Source organism: Podarcis erhardii (genome assembly GCF_964252035.2).
Source record: "Podarcis erhardii genome assembly, chromosome: 1".
NCBI lineage: Eukaryota > Metazoa > Chordata > Lepidosauria > Squamata > Lacertidae > Podarcis > Podarcis erhardii.
The window spans coordinates 22,568,350-22,582,414 of record NC_138497.1 but is presented as its reverse complement, the minus strand read 5'-3'; the positions used below and the strand labels follow the sequence as shown (position 1 = coordinate 22,582,414).

General features: G+C 45.1%; 1 protein-coding gene across 1 annotated transcript in view; it reads right to left on the bottom strand.

The window, feature by feature from the left end:
• The window catches only part of ITPK1 (inositol-tetrakisphosphate 1-kinase), a 131,693-nt gene extending 118,864 nt beyond the window's left edge, over positions 1–12,829 (bottom strand). Inside the window, exon 1 of the mRNA XM_081864237.1 lies at positions 11,946–12,829. Coding sequence (XP_081720363.1) covers positions 11,946–12,040 — 95 coding nt within the window. The 5' untranslated portion in view covers positions 12,041–12,829. The remainder of the gene's footprint in view (positions 1–11,945) is intronic.
• Positions 12,830–14,065: the final 1,236 nt, after the last annotated feature.

Here is a 14,065-nt window from a genome sequence, read left to right as displayed (position 1 = left end):
AAGTAGCAGCTACTCAGATATTTTAAGAGGATTCCTGCAGTTACTTTATCCTAATACGGAAGGACCAGTTGCCATTTATTATTTTTTGCACACTATATGAATGAAGTACAAAACACTGCATTTCAAAACCTTAAGTGTTCAGGTACTGCAAACCTTCAGTTTGAGTAATGATCTAAATGTCTGTGTTACGGCTGCAGGAACAGCGAAATGATTGCAGTATCACTCGGGTGATTTTGCTCATTCTTAACAGACAGGTCCCAGAGGGTGATTGCTTCGGATCTCCATGGGACTTTTTCTACAATGCCAGATTCCAAAGAAACAAAAGCCTCATGGAGACTTACTATATTGCATGCAATCCCTTAACCATGCATTAGAGATAGGATCTGCAAAAATCAAATCAAATCACCCTTCCTATTTCTTATAGACATCTGCTAACCATGGTGTAGCATGGCATTCATGCCAAGTAAAACCTAACAACTGTTACCTAAAGAAGAAGAAAACCCGATCTGCAAGCCAGATTCACCCCAGGATTTCAAACTCTGGTTAAAGCTAACCATGGTTGACATTAACTTTGATGCAGGGGCAATACTGATGTAACAGTGGTGAGGAATTGAGGAATCCATGCAGGAAACAGAAGGAGGGAACTTACAAACACATAAACATTGTCCTGGCTTGCACATACCACTACGTCAAACTGCGGCTTAGCGTGAATGAGTAAACCACTGGGTACACAGAGCAAAAATCACAGCTGCTATACTCCTCCCCCAGTCCTGCTACAGCACAGTAAGCCATGGTTTGGCTTACCATTATGTGCAAACCAAGACTCATGATACGCCTTGCTCCAAACTTGCCATGAGTATAGCTAAGGTTTGTTCTTGACTTATTGCTAATGGTTTGTTTCAAGTGAAACAAACTATAAGCCCAGGCTCACATGCAACACTTAGCTCCAAGGAGAATGGAAACAGCAGGACCAAGAGGAGAATGAAACAGCTGCAATTTTCGCTTTGTATACACCAACGCTTATTCACTTGTGCCAAGCCATAGTCTGAGGTAATGCTACATGCAAAATGCACCATGATGTACATAGTGTACAGAATGCTATACTTCTCTTACCTTTTCCCCAAAGCTATGGAACCACTTTCCCCTACATACTAGACAAACCTGAATTTTAGGAGGAAGGCAAGAACTCTTTATTGTGAGTCATTTCCTGCAGATGAGGCTAAACTGGCATACGGCCTGGATTTCAACAACAAACACGCCAACCTTACACCAACCGCATGGGTGTTAAGATTTGGATTTCAGTGAGGTGGGACAACAGGTCAAAAGTAGATGAAGATAGGATAGCTTTTGTAGATTCCTGTATCACGACAAGAACCCAAGACACCAGGATTCAAATCCCCACTTAGACATGATGCTCAGTGGGTGACCTTAAGCCAGTCACTGCCTCTCAGCCTAACCTACCTCAAAGGGTTGTTGTGGGAATTAAAAAAGGAGAACCACATACGTCCCCTGGGGCTCCTTGAAGAAAAGGGGGGTAAAAATGCAATAAGTAAATATGTAAATGGGCAGCTCCATAAGGTAACTGGGATTCTCCACAAAGGCACAGGCCATGACACACTACAAGAAAGCAATTAAATTCAGCATTTGGAAAAAATACTCTGCAATGCAAGTTTACTAGCCATGGTGTATATTCCCACTGGATGCAAGAAGCCAGCACAATGCAGAGACTGTTAGCTCTCTCACCTATCCTTTGTCACAGAATTTTTAGAATTTCATATTCAACAGCACACACTTAGTTCTTGGCATTGCATAACGCCAACAGCTCACTGCCTGGTTGTTGCAGGGTGTAACGCAATATGCTCCTTCCTCCAAAAGAGAAACAAAAGGGCTGAGGAACATTATATACTCATGGCATATAAAAGCTATTTGCGGACTTTTATGGGGAGAAAAGGGCAAATCTAAAATATTCCAACCTATTTCTTTGACTTTATGGACAAACCTGTTATGTGGCCGAGTTAAGCCAGTTCATTTATACAATGTGGTCTTATATGAAGCAACGACAATATTTAACAATATAGAAAGGAACCTTGGAAGCTTACTTTTTCAGGCATCAGACCACTGGTCCACCTAGCTTAGCACAGTTTCCTTAGTACAGCATCAAGATTTCAGAGGAGGGGGGTCTGTCTCAGTCCTATTTGAGACGCCATGGAACTGAACCTAGAATCTTCCACTTGAAGAAAACGGCTGCATATACAGTGGTACCTCTGGTTACGTACTTGATTCGTTCCGGAGGTCTGTTCTTAACCTGAATAACCACTTTAGCTAATGGGGCCTCCCGCTGCTGCCACGCTGCCGCTGCACGATTTCTGTTCTCATCCTGAAGCAAAGTTCTTAACCCGAGGTACTATTTCTGGGTTAGCGGAGTCTGTAACCTGAAGTGTATGTAACCCGAGGTACCACTGTACTTATCGTTCAGCAGCAGAGTGTATAGCTTTGCATGCAAATGGATCTGGATTCAATCCCTGATATCTTCAGGCAGGACTAGGGAAGACCTTGAAGAAATTGTGCAAGTCGGTGTCGACAATACCGAGTTAAGAGGGATCAATGGTCTGATTTGGTATAAGACCGGTTCCTAGATTTCATGTGCAAAGCATGTGCCCTACCACCAAGCTATGGCAGATGTTTATGCTAATGGAGCCGTCAGCAACTGAGGGCCTGTGTCTCAAATCCGGCCAGCTGACCCTATGCTCTCATAATAACTACAGAGAAAATGTTCCGTTCCGACTAAGCACACAATGGCTGGTTTCAAGAGGAAGGAAGAACAGAGACTCAAGGGTTTTTTTCCTTGCAGTTTCCCTCTCACTCTCGCACAAGCATGACATCAGTCTGTAACTTTCACCCACATCCACCTGCGGTGATCTGGCTAACCTAGGTAGGAGAGCAGGGGAAGAAGAGAAATGGACTCTGCCCTGCAGTGGAATGGCTTCACATTCAGTTCAGATACCAGCCATGGGAAGCTGGCTTATACCAGTATTGTCTATTCTACACTGACTGGCAACGGCCCTCCAGGATTTCACAAAGGGGCCTCTCTCAACCCTACTTGGGGGCTGAACCTAGGACCTTCTACTTACAAAGCAGATACTCTACTGCTGAGCTGTGGCCCACCCTCCTCATTCAACCACATCACAACTGTAGATCGTTTTTCCGCCTGGAATTCAAACACCCTTATAGCACTTGATGAGAAAACGCATGCTCCACTTATTCCCAGCAGTGGCAATTCCAGCCATTTTACTGGTAGGGCTGGGCAATATATCAATATACTATCCAAAACCTGTTTGAAATCCTTATTGTGATATCGATTTCATAATTTTTGTCCTGGCAATATATCAGATGTCAAGGAAATAAACAATTATCTGACTTTTAGAAGACATCCCTGTTTAGGGAAGTTTTTTATGTCTGGTGTTTTATCACATTTTTAATATTCTGTTGGGAGCTGCCCAGAGTAGCTGGGGAAACCCAGCCAGATAGGTGGGGTATAAATAAATTATTATTATTATTATCATCACCATCATCATGATCACGAGTCATAGTGTGCGTTAAGGCAGGGTGATATGTCGTCTAAAGTGGGTTTGAAGTCCATATTGTGGTATCAGTTTCATAATTTTTTATCTGGCAATATATCGTGAATTATTGGGGGGGGGTGCTATGCAAAAATCACAATGCAGGAAAAACCGTGAAGCCAGTCAATGCCTCTACAGTACAGTGGTACCTCGGGTTAAGTACTTAATTTGTTCCGGAGGTCCGTTCTTAACCTGAAACTGTTCTTAACCTGAAGCACCACTTTAGCTAATGGGGGCCTCCTGCTGCTGCCGTGCCGCCAGAGCCCGATTTCTGTTCTTATCCTGAAACAAAGTTCTTAACCTGAAGCACTATTTCTGGCTTACTGGAGTGTGTAACCTGAAGCGTATGTAACCTGAAGCGTACCCGAGGTACCACTGTAGTTCCATCCTTATTTCAGACATCGTGATGTATCAGTATATCACGATGTTTAGCTGGTGATATATCACCATGTTCAAAACTTGATACCACCCAGCCCTAACTGCTGGTGTTCCGCCCTCCCTCCCATCAACATGCTGCTAAGCTGTGATGGCAATGCACTGCCTCAGAGCCGTTGGAAACTGCAGGAGGGGAGTGAAGCAAATGTTGAAAGGCTTCGGCCTGCCCATTTGAAAGCTTTCCTTAGAGAGGTGAGGAAAGAGCTGTCCCCGTGTTAAACCTATTGTACCTCAGCTCCCAAATTAGACTGTAACGTAATAGGTTTCAAAGAGTCATCATCTCTGCTGCAGAGATCTTGCTTTGTCACAATTCAAAAGAACTCCATTCAGAGGGAAATTAATCCATGCCGAGTATAGTATATTGCAGCGCTCTTCCTCAAAATGATCCCCCTTACCCCCTCTTTTTTAAAAAAATAAATAAATCAAAAGTTACGTCTTTGAAATGTTTGGGACAGAGTATTGCTTCCACCGGTATTCTGGGGTCCCCCCTTAGACTCAGCCTAACTAATCCCTAACTAACCACATGGTAACAATACACACCCAACATTAATTCCCTAGCAGACAATACAGAAGTCCCAACCATTTTGGGGAGGCGAGGGTGTTAAGAACAGCCACCACAGTGCCTTTAAAAAAATAAAATTAAAAAATTATACACAAGGAACTAAAGGTGGCACGATACTTTATCCACACAGCCCTGTGTAGTAGATTAGGCTAAGGCAGCATTCTTCAACCTTGGGTCTCCAGACGTTTTGTTGGACTACAACTCCCATCATCTCTGGCCACTGGCCAAGCTGTCAATGAATGATGGGAGTTGTAGTCCAAAAACATCTGTGCACCCAGAGTTGAAGATCATTGGGCTAGGAGATAGAAACTGATTTCAGCATAGCTCACATCTGAAGTCACACCGGTAAGGCTGAGGTGAAAAGCTAAAAAGCTAACGATTTCAAAATTGTATACAATCGACAGATTAAAGGTAAAGGTAAAGGGACCCCTGACCATTAGGTCCAGTCGTGGCCGACTCTGGGGTTGCAGCGCACATCTCACTTTATTGGCCGAGGGAGCCGGCATACAGCTTCCGGGTCATGTGGCCAGCATGACTAAGCCACTTCTGGCGAACCAGAGCGGCGCACGGAAACGCCATTTACCTTCCCGCCAGAGCAGTACCTATTTATCTACTTGCACTTTGACGTGCTTTCAAACTGCTAGGTTGGCAGGAGCAGGGACTGAATCAACAGATTACATGAAGCCAATAAAGGACGGTTTTCACTGATCTCTTAAAGCAAACTTAGGGGCAGGCTGCACTAAACTCAAAAAATGAAGTTTCAGAGAGATTTGCATATTTAAGTGTCTGTTATTTATATTCTCTTTGTTCGCTTCTGGAAACACTGACACAACACTAGCATACCAGTCGCGAATGTAATTGTTGCATAAGTATAGAGCTGTTCTGTATACAGTAGATAAAAGATTTCAGTAATATGTTTAAGGGCTGGCAATTAGAAAGGATATTATTTTTTTAAAATAACATTATTTTGAAAAGGGCAGTGTTTAAGAAAGTGCTTCTGCTAGCGCAGGAGTTTCTGCCTGCATAACAGAACTTATTCTCCCTCTCCTCATGCCCTCCCCAAATCTGTTACCAAGAGTTTGGGAGGAGGACCCAGAATAGATGGGGGCTGCGAGGAGAAGAGAGGAAGGGAAAGTTTCGCTTGCACAGCCAAAAGGCGTTGCAATAGCGGAACCACTTCATTGGATACCACCCCCCCCCCAAAAAATATTTATAGGCTGCAGAGCCCTCACATGGCAGGCGGTGTATGATAAAATGAGATACATTTGTAATGCTCTTCCATTCTTCTGAAAAAAAGTCATAACTTTCTGCAGATGAGATGAGAATAATGACAGGGTGATGGTGTTGTCACATAGTTGCCCTGTAAAACGTGAGCAAAGCATGACAATTCCATGTTAACCACTCGTCGTGTAACCCAACTCTCCAAAATCCATTTCCAATTCTCTACCTACTGGCTCTCCCTTCTGGGTAATTTGAGCTCAGGAGGCACTAACACCAAGCATTAAACTCTTAGTATTAAGATGCTGGCATTATCAACAAATCTTAGCGCATCAGCATACCAAAACATTTAGTAGCACCATTTCATCCCTACCTTTTAATATAAAACTTGCAAAAATCAAATTAACAGCTAGCACAAGAAACCTCACAGTTCTTAAAACCTGGTTAAGGCAAATACATTAATCCAATCTACAGCTCATACTCGAGTATTAAAAAGCATCCTAGGGAACAAGAGCCGCTGTTCTTAAACTGTTCTTAAATGGGCTTAATTTTTACTTTGGAATCAAAAATAAACTCTTAACTGGCACGTGGCAAGCACCTGACAGAGAAAAAAACCCCAACTATCTAGTCTCTGCAAGTTCAGGATGGAAAAGGAAAGTTAATGAGAATTCCTGGGAGGATATGCAATATACTTCATAGCTATAAAAACGCTGATTAATGCTGGAGATTGTAATTAGTCTAATTTCTAATGCTTGGCATCTTGTCCCTAGTGTTCGGCACACAATGTGCAATAATTTCTAATCCAGTTTATATCATATACAAGATTCCAATCAATGTTTAATTACTAATTATTTTTATTTATTTATAAGACTATTTATAAAATGCAACGTCAAGGTGGTATGTAGTGAAATCATAGAACTTTAAAATCTTAAACTTATAATGTTTATTTATAAAGAAGACTTGTATACCGAAACATCATTTTTTTAAAAAAACAACCAACATGTTTATAACCATGCAAACATACAATAAAAGTCACATACAAAATATCAAAAAATCATCAGCCAATTTTTTTTTTTTAACAGAAGATGCTCTCTTAATTGTCTGCATAAACCTGGCAGCATAGAAAGGTTTTTAGCAAAGGTTTAAAAGTTAAAACAAATGGTACCCGGTGAATCCCTATTGGGTAATCAATAATATACAGAACAAATGACCAACACTGAATCAGATCAATTCCCTAAAAACACTTGGCAGATAAATAAATAAAAATAGAGGGTAAGCTATGAAAAAGCCATGGTGGGAACTTTTCCAGCTAAAGAGCGGGATATAGATGCTGGGGCGACGGGGGCACGGACAGAAGTCCAACTTTGGTTCCTTATGCACAATTGACAAAAGAAAACTGAATCTCTCTATAAAACAAAACATAACAACACTCCAAAAGTACAGCCATCATCCTCATGGAGCAATCAGTCAGTGCACCTGGCTGTTTACCAGAAGACTGCTGGTTCAAGCCCAACCAGAGACAGCTGTGGGCAGGATTCCTGCATTGCAAGGAGGTTGGACTAGATGACCCCCAGGATCCCTTCCAACTCTACGATTCTATCAAATCAGAACCGGAAGCTGCAATCGACAGGCTGCAAAAAATATTCCTACTGTTTGTTCCCCCTTTTCTGCGAGAAGAGGGCCAAAACACACGATCATCCTCCATATGGTTGGCTGCTCCCCCAATCCCCTCGATTTCTCCTCTCATCCAGTTCATCCAGATTGATTGCCATGACGACAAGTTATGATTTGTGCATGTCAAAGACACTGCGAGCTTGCACTTGGGAATACAACAGTTGGCTATGCTGCAGTTTTGCAGAGATTGTCTACCAAAACACATTTGTAATAAATAAAAAATCAGTGTAGACATGTGCATGTTATACTTCTGCAAAGATTTGCAAAGAGTACAGTCTTAATCAAAGAGGTTCATACGACCTCGTTGAAAAGTTTCCCCAACTGTGTATCAAAATTGCCTTCATTATTATTTTTTAAAGAGTCTTCTCGGGTAACTTTTCCACAGTATGCTTAAGCTAGTGAGGCTACTATCGTATTTCCATGTCGAGCTTTCTCTCTGTCCCTAAATTTTCAGGTGCTTGCGGGGGAAACACCAGAGTTGTCAGTAATGTTTTACTTACATAACGCTTCCTGGTATGAAGAACTTGACTTTACAGTTCTTATCTCCGATCTTCCCTACTTAAGAGATAAAGGGACTGAGAAAGCGGCCTGCTTGTTCCTGAGAATTTCGTGACTTCGGTAGGAATTTCAGGCTGGGCCTCCAACCAGGTCAGGAGGTATATATCCAATGCTAACATACCTTTCTTAGATTTTCTATTGCACATGTTTACAGAAACGAGCAAGGCTCAAAAGCACTTGTGACATCACACCTGAAAATGCTCTGCAGATGCAGATCGATCATTCCTTCACAACTCAATGAAGGAGTGTCTCCACCCCATCGTTCTACCTGGACATTGAGGTCCAGCGCCGAGGGCCTTCTGGCGGTTTCCTCATTGTGAGAAGCAAAGCTACAGGGAACCAGGCAGAGGGCCTTCTCAGTAGTGGCACCCGCCCTGTGAAACGCCCTCCCACCAGATGTCAATGAGAACAACTACTACCAGACTTTTAGATGACATCTGAAGGCAGCCCTGTTTAGGGAAGCTTTTAATGTTTGATGCTTTACTGTATTTTAATATTGTGTTGGAAGCTGCCCAAAGTGACTGGGGAAACCCAGCCAGATGGGCGGGGTATAAATAATAATAAGTTGTTGTTGTTGTTGTTGTTGTTGTTGTTGTTGTTGTTAACCTGCCCTGCTTCTCCTCCATAACAAGCTGGAACCAAAAGCAGCCTGGGAAGAGGAGCTGGTGGTGACAGAAGTAATAGGGAATAAGGGACCATAAGAAGGAGCACTCATCAGCTTTGGGGAAGTAAGATGCAATGGAATCAGGAATCATGCTGAAGATGCAGGTGTTGGGTGCATTGGTCAACTTGTAGTAAAGAAGCATGGCTGTCTCTGAAGGTGGAGACAGAGCACAGCCATTATAGCTAGTAACATACTGTACTCATGACCCTAAAAGAACTGTGTTGATTGGCATTAGACTGGGCTTTCAAACCATGATTTGGAACCAAGGTTTTGACATGGATCTCCAAACCATGGTTTGGGGCAATCCTGGTTAAATCAAGCCATATTTAGCCATAATATATATGTAACACTAAGCTACTGTTACAGTAAATGATGCAAGAGATAGGAGAGAAATCATTCATAAAAGGGTGCACAAGAACCCACAGTGTGCTGCTCCCTGATCACCAAACCATAGTTTGGAAATTACGGACTGTGACATCTCAGCTGAGCAAAATAAGGGGCTCGTGCAATCACTCTCAATGCAAGTTACATGAGAACTGCTCAGACACTGGAGAAAACCCTACCTACACCTTGAGGAGATGTATGCTTTGATACAGGACATAGAAACATACTGGACAAATTCTAATAAATGGTCAAACTCAATTCATAATATATTCAGCAAAGAGGAGGGGCTAGAGGAGGTTTGCTATCTCCTCCAGCTAAAAAACAGGTGGGAATCGTGGAAGAATTCAGGCGGCCACAATGCAACTTTGCATCAAATCTACCATTAACTAGCAGCCAGGGGTGCAGGGGTGCTCCAGCAATGTTTGAATTAGTAAATTATTTTCTCAGTAACAAAATACATGCACCCTGCCTATCTTATTAAGTGCAGGATTCCTGTTACTTTGAGTACAGATTCTAAAATTCCACTCCACCACTGCCTCGTTGTCATGCCTGCCCCTTGCTACTGTTTATTAGATGCAACTGGGTTTTAATTGCTTTCCCATATTACGGGGGCTAAACACATCATGGGAGTTTGCAGCACTCCTTGCAAAGTAGCCAGACCCACGGGACGACTTTTCCCCAGTCTGCTTGCCATCGCTACAGGCCAATGGGGCTGGATATATACTGTATATACTATTCAAACTTGTCTCGTGTTGCACTTGCTAAAAAGGCTAAGAACTATTACAAGCACCAGCCTCAAAGAGATGAAAGAACCAGATACTAGGTGGACCAAGAGTCTGCCTTGATATAAGGCAGCTTCCGGTGTTTTTAAGTCCACATCATTAAGTGTTCACACTTAAAACAAATAAAAAGAAAGGAAAGGGCTCCGTCTGAAATCCCGGAGAGCCCACAGCCTTCCCAATCTGGTGTCCTCCGGCTGTCTTAAACTACAAATCACAAACATCGTTGACACTGCCCATTCTGGTTGGGGCTGACAAGGGTTGCAATCCAAAACATGCAGAACACTGGGTTGGTGCAGGCTAGCATAGACAGTACCAAACTAGATGGACCAATGGTCTCATTCAGCACAAGGCAAGTATTTCTATGTTCTAGGACACGTCGAGTTGCGTAAGTAACCCAAAAGGCTTTCCTTTGACTTGGGAGGACATAAAATTCCTTCGGCATACCCTCACAGGGCACTCTGCTCACACAGCTAGGATCTGCTCAGGTTCCCAGATGCTCACATCTAGTTGAATATCTTCCCTTCCATAAACTTGTGATGCAGCAGGAGGGGGAACAACACCGACTATCCCCAGAATTTTGCCAGGGCCTTGCAAAAAGCGCCGAGGAACTTCATGCATTGCATTTTGAGACAAAAAGCCTTGGAGATACTGCTTAGACAGTATAGTCAAACAGATGAAATCTCTCCCTTTTTCTTTCTTTTTTGTTAAAGGAGCAAAGAAAGTACCCTTGGATTAGCAACACGGTCAGAATGTTGTCTGGGTGTTTAAGAATAAAGACTTGATTGTTCTCGCTTGCTTTTAACTTAAAATATTATCTGGAATATTTGATTTGGGGAATTCAGGTCAAGACAAGGGTAATAAGCAGCACAGAACAGTGGCTGAATAGAGCTGCAGCCACACATAACAGAAGTCATGGAAAACGGCTACCTTTGAAAAACAACTTCTTACGGCTGGCAAAAAATAAAATAAAATAGTGTTTAACCATTCAAGAAGTCTCCCAAATAGCTGTATGAAACCCCCCACTGTCTTCAGCGAGACCACTATATAACTCAACCTTGTGTTATATACCAAGACAATCGGCTCATTCATTTCTTCTGTTCTTAGTAGCCTGAACCATTATGTTACCATTTTGGTTCTCAACCCAAAGCAAGAGCCGTTCTTGCTTTCCCCATTAATAAGTCCTAGAAGTCTTTGAAGAGGAGCATGCAAATGTAGGTTTAATCAAACTCCCAAACAGCAAAGCAAAGAGAGACCCTTAAGTGCCTTTCACATTCTTTAGGTTTCTGCAAAAAGGCTCTCGCAACGTTTAGGCCCATCTTGGCTTGGGAGAGAACCCTTCCCACGGCTGCACTTTCCAAAGGAGAAGGGAGATGAGGCTGCCATTGCAAAAAGATGCTTGGTCCAGGAAGGCAAAACTGAGTGAGAAAATGTATTAGTTATTCAGATGTATGTGGCTCGCTCCATTAGACAGCTTACCAACATTCTGTCATTTTTGCCTATTCCAGTGTTTAGGAAACTGCCTCGGTGGACCAGTTTACCTACGAGAGCATTTACACCGCAGGAAATTCGCAAGCAACAACAAGCGTGGCTGCAACTTTCCTCAATATGTTATTCAGGAACCTTGCACATGTCTACATAATCCCCAAAGCCGCACATTATACCCCATCTGTTTTTGGTGAATCAGGAGAGGGGTGGTGGGGGTGGAGAGGAAGCCAAGCAAATTATAAGCTTTTCACATCATCATGGCTTTGGGCACTTTCCCTTTTTTTTCACCTTGATCAGGGTGTTGTTATGATTTGTAAGGCTGGATTTCCCAACTGGCAATTACCGAGGTTCTAAGCCAAGCTGCACTGTGCAACTGCTCCTTCAATTTGCTCACCAGACGATGGTGATTAAGGAGCAAGAGGCCCGTCACATCCACATCCTCGGGAGAAGGGAGGGATGCTCAAGTGCCAAGTTAAAGAAGAGTCCCAGAGAAAAGGGAAAGGAAGGTTCTTTTGTCACAAACACACACACAGCATAATAAACCGCCGATCCTCGCTCCTTACCTGCAAAGCTCTGCGAACGCCTGGAAATTCAGCTTCTTGATTTTCTTCTCGCTCAGCCAATAGCCAACCCTTTTCCCTTTCAGAAACGTCTGCATCTTCCCTTCCACTTGCACCCCGGAGCAAGTTATTCTTTTGGAAAAAAAGAAGAGGAGGAGGAGGAGGAGGAGGAGGGTGCGTGCGCGTCGGGAAAGGCACCCCGTATGCAAAAAGAAAAATGATGCAGGCACTCACTTGGAAATCTGCATATATCTCTATATATGCACGCGCGTGTCTGTCTCTACAGGAGACCCATTCAGTCTTTCTCGGGTGCCTGGGCACTCTGGAGGGGGAGGGGAAGGGCAGGTCTCTAAGCTTCCTGCTTCACATCTATTTGGGATTTCGCTCCTTTTAAGCAGCAGAACCCCTGGAGGGGGAGGCGGGGATGGCCAGGGAGGGAAATCTCTCAGCAGCCATCCGGAAACTTCGCCCCGCCAAAGGGCTTCTTGCAGGGCTCAGATCCTCCAGCAGCACTAGCAGCAAGTTGGGTGCAACCCTTTTCTGCAGGCCCCTCGGCGGCGAGGCGAATCCCGGAAGGCTCCGAGGCGACGGGAAGAGCCTCTCCGGCTTCTCCTTCCTCCCCTGCCCGTTTTATAATGGAGCAGGCGCCGAGGCGGAGGCGGAGGCTAGCTGCTGCTTGCTTGCCGCCGCCTCCCGCCTCCCAGGAGCCGCGATGGCCCGAGGCGGCGGGAACCCGGAGCCTGGACGGGAAAGACCCGGGCGAAGCTGGCGAGTCTCCGGAGCCTCCTTGGTGCGCGGCTGCTTGCAAAGCCTTCTCCGCCTGCCCGCTATTCGCCGCCGCCGCCGCCGCTTCCACTTCCTCCCGCGACGCCGGTCTCCTCCTCTCGCCCCCCCTCGGCCAGCAGCGAAGGGTTGGGGGGCGCCGGGAGGACACGCCCTCAAGCGGGGGCTCAGCGGGGCCGGAGAGCCCGGGGACGCGGCCGGCCTCCGCAAGGGGAAACAGCGCGCCTCGCTTCGGATCGACGTCGCCGGAGCCAAAGGGGGAAGGAGAAGGGGAAGGAAGGAAACGGGGCCCGGGAATCGACGGCGCCGGCAGGGGGCAGCGCTGCGCGGACAGCGGCGGCCACCGCGTGCCGCTTCCTCGGATGAAACCCCCGCGGAGGTCACCGGGGGCTGCTCGCCCGGCACGGGCAGACTTTTAAAAGAGACCCCGGTGCCTCCCCTCGCCACCTCTGCGGAGGATTCCTGTGTTCTGCTTTGCCCCCCCCCCCCGGTGGCGAGGGTGCCTCTGAGCTCGTGCAGAGCGGCTCTTCTTCTCCCACTGTGGCATCACATGGGCATGGCCAGGATTTATTTTATGGGGTGGGGGCAGGCTTTATGTTGGGGGGCAGAAGCGAGTTATCTCATACCCTCCCACATTTCTCTGGTGAAAATAGGGACGTCCCATGCCATCATCATAATTTTATTATTTATACCCCACCCATCTGACTGGGTTGCCCCAGCCACTCTGGGCAGTGTCCAACATATATCAAAACATACCAAAACATTAAACATTTTTTTAAAAAAAAACCTTCCCTATACAGGGCTGCCTTCAGACAGCTTGTGGGTCGGATAACTCCATACCCTCCAACATTTCTTCTATAAAACTAGGGGGACATTTCGGGATCAAATCAGAAACTGGGGCGGCTTCTGTAAATCGAGGACTGTCCCTAGAAAATAGGGACACTTGCAGCGTCTGTTATCTGCAACGCAATTGGTCAGTAATCAAGTATTTTCATTTATTTACTTGATTTGGGGGACCGTTGTTCCCCAACCCCCACCCCACTACACCCATGTGACAGGAAGCAAGTTCAGATAGATTACATACACACTCGCCCTGAGGGCCGTGAAGTACCATTGACTCCCCCCAATTTTAGACAAACCATGTGTGGAGCATGAGACTCTTAATCTCAGGGCATGGGCATAGCCAGGGGGGCAACTGCACCCCCTAACAAAAGTCTCCCCCTCCAACAAAAATTTGGCTATGACCAAGGTCATGGGTTTGAGCCCCATGTCGGGCAAAAAGATTCCTGCATTGTAGCAGCTTGGACAAGATGACCCTCGTGGTCCCTTCTCTGATTCTT